The 12,496-nt window shown below is 33.1% G+C and overlaps 1 protein-coding gene across 7 annotated transcripts in view; it reads left to right on the top strand.

Annotated features, from left to right (window-relative positions):
• sulf2b (sulfatase 2b) overlaps window positions 1-12,219 on the top strand; it is a 371,838-nt gene extending 359,619 nt beyond the window's left edge. For 5 of the 7 annotated variants that reach the window (XM_056449039.1, XM_056449041.1, XM_056449042.1 and 2 more), the window contains 3 exons: window positions 1,904-2,046; window positions 3,754-3,877; window positions 9,990-12,219. In XM_056449039.1, the coding sequence (XP_056305014.1) occupies window positions 1,904-2,046; window positions 3,754-3,877; window positions 9,990-10,585 (863 nt within the window). In that variant the 3' untranslated portion in view covers window positions 10,586-12,219. Of the gene's footprint in view, window positions 1-1,903; window positions 2,047-3,753; window positions 3,878-7,210; window positions 7,245-9,467; window positions 9,522-9,989 lie in introns of all 7 variants that reach the window. The other 2 variants (XM_056449043.1, XM_056449044.1) reach the window with 2 other exon arrangements.
• Window positions 12,220-12,496: the final 277 nt, after the last annotated feature.

The raw sequence follows: 12,496 nt of genomic DNA, 5'->3' as shown, positions 1-12,496 counted from the left end.
CGTGTGGAAATACAGACATTACTTTTATTTCATTGAACGTAAAAACAAAAATATTGTTGTGAAATTCAGTATATGTCCAGTCTTTAAAAAACTTTTAACTGTCCAACTAACGCTAAATTGGATTTTTGTGCATCATCGGGAGTGAAGGTATCTTCTGAATGTGAAGTTAAGCGTAGCTGCTTATGGGGCCGTTTACATATGGCATCTTTTCACGCACATATTGTGCGCATATTGCGTGCACTTGCATTTTCCAGGCGCCCCAGTTGAATACTGCGTGTCACGTGGCAAGAACTGACCAATCAGTTTCATACTTTGTAGGGAATATACACATTTCGGTAGACTAATTACCTCAGACAAACACAGAACACCTAAACACTGCAGTGCTTCTGCATACCATGGATGTTAGTGGTTACAGGTATTCAGTTTTCATGTCCTTCTTTTGTGTTTAAAAAAAAAAAAAGACAAACGGGTTTGGAACAAGTGAATGATGAGAGAATTTTAAGTTTTGAGCGAACTATCTCTTTAGCTCTTTTGAATATGTCAAGCTGCTGGGATCAACCCATTGTAATGTTTTTTTCAGTAAATATTAAATTACAGAAAGAGCTGCAGTTTATTTTGTATTTTCATAGGTATATTTTATATGTTTTAAAAGTAACTTCAAAGTAAAGTAATTAGTAATCTGATTACTTTTTACACTATGTAATTAGTAATGTAATCAGATTACAATTTTCCAGTAGTAATCAGAAATTTGTAATCTATTACTTTTTAAGAGTAACTTACCCTACACTGGTCCCAACATATTTCCTGTTTTATACTTTTAATATCTATAGTTTCCGAGAATCCAAAAACAGCCACATATTGATAAATAATGTTATGATAGCTGTTTTAACATTAAGTTATGATTGAATTGCCTCTTGTTACCGTTGTGAAATAGTTTGATATCAAGCAGGAAATGTTCATGGGTTAATGACATGAACACATTGAAATGGTCTAGTGGTGCCATGTTAAAAGCAATATATTTTAATGCAGGGTTTTAAAATGTCTTTAAAAAACTAAATTTTAGGCCTTAAAAAGTCTTAAGTTCACAGAAATATTTTGTTATGGGTCTTAAATCATTTTAAACAGGTCTTAATTTCCCTCTGTCCAAGTAAAGCTATCCAATCTGGCGGACACCCAATCACCTATAATCCATCTCAATTTAATTTATTTTAATTTAACAATTTATTTAATTTTCTATTTTTTTTATATTATGTTTTAAATTTTATTTCAAAAAGATACAATTCACAACAGCTGTTAGATATTTTTACAGCAAGATCTTCTTAATACAAAAAATATTTACAGAATTAACCGGGCCATTAGAAAAACTCCTTAGTGTTTAGCCCTGTATAAGTCTAAAATTTCATTCATAATGGTTTTAAAAGGGTCTTAAAAAGTCTTAAATTTGATTTGAAGAATCCTGCAGAAACCCTGTATTGGAATATATCCCAAAACACATTAAAATGCATTAACACTTTTTGCTTTTAATAGTTCAATTTTGATGGTTTTAATACTTCAATGGTATTTGTAGTTAAAGACATTCTAATTAAGACATTCTTTAAACTACAAATGCCATTAAAAACATTAAAATCATGAAAATTTAACTATTGCCAAAAATCTTGACCAAAAAAAATGTTACATAATAAGATTTCCCCACATTTTAAATAGTTTTATTTCAATGAAAGGTTAGATTTCTATGTTTTATTTTCTTATGTAAGATAAAGAGGGTAAATGATACTCATTTATTTTCACAGCCTTCTTCCCTAATATGCCAGAGTGCTGAACATTTTCTCCATTACTGTCTATGTCTGTCTGTAATCTATATATCTGTCAATAAATGTGAGTGTCTGTTATGCTTGTCTTGTAGTGGGACCATTTTGTGCATGCACTAGTGCCAATAACAACACTTACTGGTGTATGAGGACCATTAACGAGACGCACAACTTCCTCTTCTGCGAGTTTGCCACTGGATTTCTGGAGTACTTTGACATCAACACAGATCCATATCAGGTCAGTGGTCAGATATAAAGACAGCATGAAAACCGTGCTGAAGATTCTTTAGTAAGCCACTTTATTTAGCTGTTTTCTGTAATTTAGCAAGCCTTTTGATTCATAGTGAACTGTAAGTAAATAAGTTAAATTGAGCTTTATTGTCATTCCGCTACATGTGTGGACATACAGTGGAACAAAAGGTCATGTCTCACAGGACCACAGTGCTACATAAAAATAATAATAATAATAATAATATTAATACCTTTTACTTATAGGCACCTTTCAAAAAAATATATATTTTATCATCATATAAATCACTTTATAATTATGTAATAAAATAGTTCTTTAATTTAACTTGTTAAGAAACCTTTAGAGTGGCAGGATCAATGATGACAAATATTTTATTTCAAGTCTGTAAGACTTATTTGAGTTAATATTTAGGTTATTCACTAAAATATATCATTTAAATCGTTCATGGAGCTGAATGCGATAAATAGTCTTTACAAAAAATACTGAAAATAAACCTGTGCAAACAATCAAGCCTTATAACCAAATTATTTAACAAAAGATGATTGCTGCAATAAAATATTTGTAGTCTTTTAATAAACATGATGTGTACAAGAGAGAGGGTATGAAAAGTGAATTGTTTGTTTTGAAATTTGTTAATCGGAATCTGTCCAATAATAAACGTGAAACACACGTGGTTGTTGTCTTGCGGTGAACTCGGCCAATCGTGTAATATCGGTGTCGTCACCGCAGCTCTAGGCAGTGGCACTTCAGACGCTGCACTGGCTGCATCAGTCGTCTGATCTTGGAGCACTGTCGCGGTACTTTGATGCCACATGTGACAGTCCCGTGCCATCGGTGCAGCGTCAATCTGGACAAAATTTCTAACCAGCATGCACCACTTTAAGACAGATTTCGATCAATCTGCACAGCGCTGCATGAAGTCAAACGTACCTAGTATCAGACTCACAAAAACGTATTCGTAGAAATTAGTTATTTTTGTAAATGGGTCATTTTTGAGTAATATTTGTATTTTTATAATAGGAATTTTCTTGAAAACAAAATTAGTTATTGTACTGCACAATTGTCCAGTGGACTTAAAAAAAATGTATCAATTTTTTTTCAGTAAGTGCTACTGTTGCCACATTGGGAAACTAGTACACTATTTAAAAAAAAAGTGTTTAATATGGTGGAAATGAGGACACAACTGTTATACATTTTGATTTTTGATTCAATTCAAATGCCTTTTATCTCATAACAGTATCAGACTTACACAAATAAGTGTATAAATGACTGTATTAGCATACACCTACAGTTGAAGTCAGAATTATTAGCCCTCATGAATTATTATCCCACCTGTATATTTTTCCCCAATTTCTTTGTAACAGAAAAAATATTTATTCAACACATTACTAAACATAATAGTTTTAATATCTCATTTCTAATATCTGATTCATTTAATCTTTGCCATGATGACAGGACATAATATTTTACTAAATAGTTTACAAGACACTAGAATTCAGCTTGAAGTGCACTTTAAAGGCTTAACTAGGTTAATTACTTAGGTTAATTGTATAACAGTGGCTTGTTTTGTAGAAAGTCTGGAAAAAATATTGCTTAAGAGCGCAATCAAAATTGACCTTAAAATGGTATTAAAAATTAAAAACTGCTTTTATTTTAGCCAAATTAAAACAGTGTTGTATCTGTGTTGTTGTGCAGTTGGTGAATGCGGTGAACACACTGGACCGGTACGTCCTCAATCAGCTGCACGTTCAGCTCATGGAGCTCAGAGGCTGTAAGGGACACAAGCAGTGTAACCCTCGCACCCGCAACCTCGACATGGGTGAGTCACACACACACATATGCACAAATACACACACACTCACACTTTCTCTGAAAGGACCGAAGCCAAAGGGTGATATCACATCTTCATCATCATCATCCTCACCCAATCCCTGGTCCTGCCTTGCTTCCTGCCCTCCTTGTTTTTATATGTGAACAGAAAGTCGTCCCATCACCTCCTGAGCTGCTGTCCTGAAGGGTCAACACATGCCACGCTGCACGAGGATGTCCTAACTGACACACAGATCATTAAATGCACACGAATGTGACTACAAATATTTTTCAGCAGACATGATAGTTTTCCTGTGATAAAAACAGAAGAGAACACATTAATTGATTGATTGATTGATTGATTGATTGATTGATTGATTGATTGATTGATTGATTCACTCAAAATAAACTCAAGGAGAGGTCATTTGTACTTTAGTTCACATTAAAATGCAAAAGTACACTGTTAATAATTTCCTATAGAATCTACAGTAACTTACTGTAAATGCATTACAGCAAAAATAATGTATTTACGGTACATTTATGTGCTGTATATGTATATATTCACAGAATTGTGTGCATGTCTTTACTATAAAATATACAGCAATTTTCACAATGCAACTTTAAAATACCATAGTCCACTGCATAACTGTCCTACTGTAAAATACAGTTCATAGAACATTCTACCAGAAACAGACATTATCTATCGCTGAAATAAAGACATAAATACAGTGTATAAAAAGTATTTCATCCCAAAAATGTCTAAAATGGACTGATGGTTGATTTCTGAGAGTTGATCTGTAAAGGAATTTGTCATTCATTTGGTTCTTAGATTTGTTTTCTTTATTAAAACACTTTACGAATGTACAAACCCTGCCTCAGCCCAATTGAACCTACAGCTTTAAAAGTTTTAAAGTAACTCTCATTTATTAAATTCACTCAAAAATAATGCAAAATAATAGGCTACTTTGTTTAAACTTCTAAAATGTCAATAATATTTGCTTCGTAAAACTGCAGAGTTCTATTTTCAGCATCAAAAGTTGTTGAAGCACAGATCAAGTTCATAATGCTATTCAAAAATCAAAAGTATTAATAAAAACGCTGAGTTATGAGTAGGGCCAGACAGAATTCGCAGACTCTTTTTGCTATTTCTGCACAGCATTTTGTAAAAAAAAATCAGTAGATTTATGCACAATGATTTCGGGAGTATCATAACTAAAAACGTAATAAATATAATTTAAAAACATAATACCTTTTTAACTTTTATTTAATGTTTAAAACGCAAATCCAATTATATCCGCTTAATTGGTAATCAAATCAAGTCTCTTATATAACATCTCTTCTACAAGAGAGAAATTATTGCATTCCAAACTGTATTGTAAATAAATCATATGAACATTTTCATGTTTGTCAATAATATTGCTGTAATTAATAAAAAATATGAATAATAAAAATTGTCACACATTTATACAAGTAAATAAATAGAATCAGTGATGGGTTAAAAATCTGCGAAAATCAGCAGATTCCGTGTGGGCCTAGTTATGAGCTACGCATATGTTTTATAAGTATACAAAAGGGAATTACAGTGGTGTTTAACAGCAAAACAGTCTTTATTAAATGTACAGTGTAGTACAGTCAATTATATATTTTCTTTTACATTTAAATTTTGCCTTTGGACCTTTTCATGCTAGCATGTTCATAAAATGGTCAAATTAATCTGCAAAAACCCTATTGACATTTGTAAGGATTTAATTTATGTTTATTTTAATAGTAATTCGCCCTTCTACTTATTTTGCTATATCTAGATCAGTGGTGCCCAAACTTTTTCTTATGAAGAGCCAAAAACCAAACATAATTGAGGGCTGTGGGCCACAGGTAAATATAGCAAACCGTGATAAAAAGTTGTCATGAGTAATTTCCTAAATTTTAAAATAATATTTAAAATAGAGATAAAACATTACTTTAATCATATTAGTTTAACTATTGAATTATAATTTTGTGCATTTTATTAATTAACTAATTATAATGAAAATAGTTCAATGCACGTTTAAATGAATCTGATTCATTCACAACATTTAATTGAAGCATTTAATTCAAGCTTGCTTTTTTGTAGCTCAACAATAAAACAAACAATCAAAAATGTTACGTTAAATTAGAAAAGACAATCTTTATTAAAGGTACTCTACCCTCTCCTTCATTTTTAATCTCTTCTCAGATGCGATGGCGGGCCAAATTAAAGGTTATCATGGGCCCACTTTGGCCCATGCACCCTAGTTTGGACATCTCTGATCTAGATGATTAGATTGAGTCTGATCAAGTCTGTTTTGCAAATATGTACAAATATTTCAATATTTTAGAAGCATAGAAAGATAACATATATGACATAATATGCAGTGTGGGCGGAGCTAACAATCTTTTTTTGCCACACTTTTCTCACTGAACAATGTACAACTCGTATTTTCTGTACAGCTTTATAGGTAATGTACATTACCTGAACAAATCCTCCTATTAATCATTAATAATTTTAATTATTTTGATTAATGCAAGCAGTAGGGCTCAACTAAAGCAATCGATTAACAACCTCATAGCTGCCTTTTAAGATTAGTTCAAGTTATTGTGGTAACACTTTACAATAACAGTACATGAATAATGATGTATTATTAAATATAAACTAAACATTACTTCATTATGAATTAAAGATGAATTAAGGCATATGTTAATCAACTAACTTTAACTGCAACATGAGTTCATGCATGAATAATGGCTGCTTTAATTACTTGTTAGTTCATGTTGGTAATTAATGTATTAACTAGCATTTAAGCTTAAGCTAAATGTAACCAACAGGAACTGTATAATTATGTCATGACTTTACTTGGAAGGGCACACCATTATTAGCTCATTCTTAACTACTCATGAGCTCCTGTGTTTAAACGGTTCATGTTGATGTTGACAGAACACTTTTCTATTGTTATTTAGAGTAAACGCACTAGATGGACGTGCATAAAGAGTTCATGAGTAGTTAAGAATGGGTTAATGATGATGTGCCCCTCCAAAAAAAGGCATAATATAATTATACATGAACATATCATGAGTTCACTATTCTGTAATCAAAATTATAAGATGTAAAATAATTATCAATACTGCTCTTATAACTCCTTCCATAACAATCAATGACCTTATTTTGGCACCGCAAGCTTTCAGATGACCCTTTGACAGAAGCCCAGGGTTGTTGTTTTTCTTTTTGTTTTTCTTTTCAGTGATGCTTTCGTGGAATCTTAAACATTAATGGGGTTGTACATCTCATTGTCTCCACACTCTCTAACTAACAATATTGTCTCTTCTTCAGGGGGTAAAGAGAGAAGCAGCTATGATGAATACAGGTATCACTGCCAAACAAATTTAACCCCATTGTAGACTAGAAGGCCAACTGTCAGATTATTTTTTTGAATGAAGATACTAATCCACCTCTGCAGTTCTGTTCAGACAGCTTGGAGCTTAACCGTGAATGTTAGTGAATGAAATAGCACTCACTGATGCACATCACACACACAAATTCACATATACACACAGCTACTGTAAAGGCATCACATGAATTCACTCCTCAATGTCAAATCAAGGAGAAGACCTTGCTGTCATAGAGGAAGAGTAGAACCTTACACTGATTTGATTTGTTAAGGACAAGTTAAAGGGATAATTCACACATAAATGAAAAGTTACCATTAATTTCATCACCCCAAGTGGTCTCAAACCTTTATTGAAGTTGTTTTCAATTTTGGGTGAACTATCCCTTTAAACTGTAATGTAGAAAACAACTGTGACCAATTCTTTAGTTTTTATTTTAAAAATTAAAAAAAATGTGTAAAGCTTTTACAGTTGAAGTTTGGAGCAAGATATATGAGCACTTTCGTTAATTATTCTGTACAAAAATGAGGTGATTTGTGAAATATTTGACCTGGATGTGTTTTGTTTTTTTACATAAAACTCTATTTTGTATTTGTTTTGAATGTATTATGTACAAAAATTGAACAACTTTGCTCCCCTGAGCTGCATGATTTGGTCACAAAAAAGTTAATGAATAAAGTTTAGTTTTAAAAGTGCACTGATGATTTTTATTACCTTATAGTATTGTCATTACATTTAACAATTATGTAGAAGAAAAGGAGAGATGTAAAACAAATTGTGGTAATAATAAAATATAAAGTGAAATAAAATTATAAAGATCTTTTAAACAAACCTGAAGAACTAATTTGTTTTATATAGCAACCCCTTTTCAGCAATATAAAAAAAAATTCTGCCTTAAAAAGTCAAGTCTTAATTAAGACTTGTTAAGTCAAAATCACAAGAAAAAAATTTTTGACTTTAAATTATGACTTTAAAATTTCTAAATTATTTATTTATTTATTATTTATTTATAATTATTATTTAGTTAATGACTTTAAGTCATAATTTCGACTAAGGCATGATTTTCTGTTTTCTTGTGAGGCCGAAATGGTTTTGTTTTGTTTTGCGTATTGCTTAATACTAATATTACTGTAGAAAATGTCAATTTACAAAAGAATAATTTACATTAAAATCTATTATATATTGTTATTGGTTGTTATCCGCTTGTTAAGTCATGACGTATCGGTAACGTATGGAATACTGTTCCCGGGTCCAAGCCGCTACTCTTTTGATTTGAGAAAATATTAGTTTATGGCCACTTTATAGTTCTATCACACATTAAAGTGAATTTTATATAAAAATCATGCTGTACACAACAATCTCTGGACTTGCTGCATCACAGACATCAATATTTTAACAATTTATAAAAAATGTATCACTTTCTGACCATCGGATAGTAAGCATAAAGAAATAATGTATATAATATTAATAATTTTTATATTTATAATATAAATATAAATATTGTGATCATAATTTTCGAAAGTATTACAGCGCTTTGTTAACGTTTATTATTAGCATTTGATGTGTCTCCCCATACAGTTTGATTAAGCTCTTGGACTAATATATATATATATATATATATATATATATATATATATATATATATATATATATATATATATATATATATATATATATATATATATATATATATATATATATATATGCAAAAACACTATATATTAGAATTAAAACTATATATATATATATATATATATATATATATATATATATATATATATATATATATATATATATATATATATATATATATATATACACATATATTTTATAAAACAAATGCCAAATGTAGCCTTGGTGAGCAGAAGAGGACTCTTTCCTTAATATCCCCAAACAAGATACTAAGAAATATTTCAAGTTTTAACAATCATAAATGACCATACTCACACATAGGTTTCTCTAGTAAACATTCAAGCTCCAAGTAACTTCCTTGACAGATCAGATGTCTTCTCTTTCAGATTTCTGTTTCTCTTATTTTGTCTCCCTCTTTCTTACCTTATACTGTGCCTTGCATGCATTCAGCCGTGGGTGTTGTTGTGTGTATGTGAAAACCTTAGAGTTCTCCTATTGGCTGTCTCTATCACATGCTTGAGTTTGGGGGCGGGGGTAACAGTTTGTCTTATCGTTGCTTGTCGCATTAGGCAGTTTCAGCGCCGGAAATGGCCTAAAGTGAGGAAGCCTGTCTCCAAATCGCTGTGAGTTTGGACAATAATTCTGCTTCTCGTCCATAGGATACAATGCCACCAAGCCACTTACCTTTTCTGAATCACCTCTCTCTCTTTGGTTTCCTTTTTCTTGAATTCATTTAGTTCTGCCTGGCCTGCATGACACAGCATTAGTTTGTAGATGCGTCTTTTTGCATGGAAGCTGCTCGGGGGGAAAAAGCAGTTTTGAGGGAAGATTCCCAACACGCGCCCCACATCATCCTCACCTTGCTCGATCTTTGCCTGAAACTTTTACGTTCCTTCATCCATCATCCTTTTTAGGGTTTTTAATTGTTTGTGTTTATTTTTTTTCTCTCTCTCCATGAATCACAAGCATCCATCTTCATTTTGATGCATCCACTTTTAATCAGTGCCTTAACTCGTTTTGTCACTAGACGATAATGTCATTTATTGTAAAATTGTGGTCAATTTTGTTACATTTGGTTCCTCCCCCAACAGAGGACAGATTTGGGAAGGATGGGAAGGGTAACGCGTGGAACGACGAGGACGTCCCGGAAGACACCAACCTGTTTCCCGGCGAGTCGAACTGGTCCGAACTTGAACCTTTGTACAGACTTGATGAACACGCCTACGATCTCAAACTCAACTTCACCCTCAGCCTCGAGGACTGGGCTCATTTCAGCCACTCCGTGGACCAAATGTTCACCCTCCTCAGCAACGACAACCAGCCATACTCTCCGCCGCACTCTGAAGACAGACTATCAGGACGAGGCCACGCCCTCGTGTCCTCCAGCCAATCAGCTTCAGCCATCTACCTGACCACTCTGGCCACGCCAGCTCTTTTGCTGAGAGAAGCAGGTGCAGAGGTTTTGAAAGACGCATTGGGGCTCAACCAACAGGAACAACATCCATCAAATTCCATACAACCTGTCGGGTCACAAGTGGACAAATCAAGCCTGGATGCTCCTCTTGGAGAGCTAAAAGAGGACAGAGAGAAAGAAAGGAGGGACGAAGAGGAAGAGGAGGAGTTAAGGACAGAAAGGTTAAGCTCCACTCACTGTGACTGCAACGAGATTTTGCAGGAAACGGGTTGACTTTAGCATTTTATTTCTCTTGCTCATACCGTTCCTCATCAGAAAGACTTTTTTAAGGATGTTTGATACCAGCACACAGTGCTTCAGGTTGATTTTCGTCTCCTGTATTTGTTCCTAGCCTCAGACATTTCCTGCTACACTCGATCAGTTTTCCCATTCTGTCCATGAGGCCAGGCTCTAAAAGGAGCACATCTTCTACCTTTTAACTTGGAGTCATCCCTCTTTTTATTCTAAAATTTTTTAGTTTTTTTATTTGGCGACTCAAATTCATAGCAGTAAAACTTCACAAGAAAGTGGGTCATTGTGTCCGTTCATACTTGATCCAGTTTGAAACCGGTTTTGCATCAGAATCCTTGCTTTTTTTTTACTGGTTTTCTACAGGAAGCGCCTCGCTTATCTCTTACACAGCCTTACAACTTCACAAACAGCACCTCAAAAACTGTAGGTCAATGACGAGTGTGTGTGTGTGTGAGTGTGAACTCAGTGTAGTCAAATATGAACAAGAGTGTGTTAAAATTGAGCTTTTTGATTTGATTGGTTGCGCTCTGTGTGTTACAGTTTGTTTACAATTAAATATTGGACCATTTTTTGGTCCGTTTGAAAGGAATAATCTAAATTTCTTAAAGCTTATAAGTTGAACCAACTAATCACTCAAAAATAGTTTGTTTGATGTATTTGTCATTAATTGTGTTTGACTAAATTGTGCCCCAACCCCCCCACCCCCCGCCTCTTAAGCACACTGAGAAAGAAATGTTGATGTATCGAACATGACTCATCATATTTGTAACCATAGCTTGTTCTTAAAACGTTTTCGCTTTTCATGACGCTACTAATAGTACAGCAAATATATGAAATGGATGTATGTATTTTACTGTGTGTTTTGCAAATGTAAATTGTTAAAGGATATTTTATTACACGTTTGAAGCTAAACCAACCGCCAGCCATAAAGATTTCACTCCAGCTTCGAGTTTTATTATTTATGCAGCGTATTTTTTTTAACAGTTCTACATATCCACATATCCAGATTTTTTTTGTGATGTATCTGAGATTGTTTAAATTATTAATCCGCCTTCCACGTGTGTTTCATCCATTGCTGCTTTGAGATTATAGTGATGGGACACTTCATTAGTACAGGACAGTTCGCTATAAAAAAAAAAAAAAAAAAAAAAAAAAAGCAGGGCTCCATGCGATTCATTAATGTTGTCCCAACACGAATCAATTAAATTACAATTAAGTTGTCCCAACAAAAATCCTCAAGAATTGTGTTGTTTCAGCTCATTTTAAGTAAGTAATTTGACTGTGTGTTCACATATTTCATCATATTCACCCCTCATCTCTCGTGGCTGTACTAAAAGCAGTTTTGTCTGAGATTGTGGTTGTTTTGAAAACCATCAGAATTGCTGTAAGAATGAGAGATGTATAGGAGACTCGAATGGAAGGATACATTTTCCTCTGGCACTTTCAAAAGGAAGGCATTTTTTCCTGAAATAGGATTTTAAAAGAAATGAGAGATGGTTTAAACATAAAGTCTTGTACAGTTCTATAGATTTATCATACCTATATTTTTGTTTCGGTTTACCAGTGACCATTTGATAGTGCTCATTACTTTGTGAATAAAGTGTTGAATGCCCAAACTTATTTCTATAACTGGTCTTTTTTTCAGAAACTAACAATTGGTGTTGTGATATCACTAAACAGATTAATTTTATTACATTTAAATGCATTTTTATATTATTTGGATCATCAGAATATCTGTATAATATTTACCATTGCGTAACTATAATATTTTTACATTTATTTGTCTGAAGCAGTCGAATATGGCATATGTAAACATGCCACAGGCCCATAGCCAGGGGGGGTCCAGGTGGTTCAAAAGACCCACCCAATTTGTTCCAATCATAAGCTCATTTG

Source organism: Danio aesculapii, chromosome 23, assembly GCF_903798145.1.
Source record: "Danio aesculapii chromosome 23, fDanAes4.1, whole genome shotgun sequence".
Lineage (NCBI taxonomy): Eukaryota > Metazoa > Chordata > Actinopteri > Cypriniformes > Danionidae > Danio > Danio aesculapii.
This window is presented reverse-complemented; position numbering and strand designations above follow the sequence as displayed.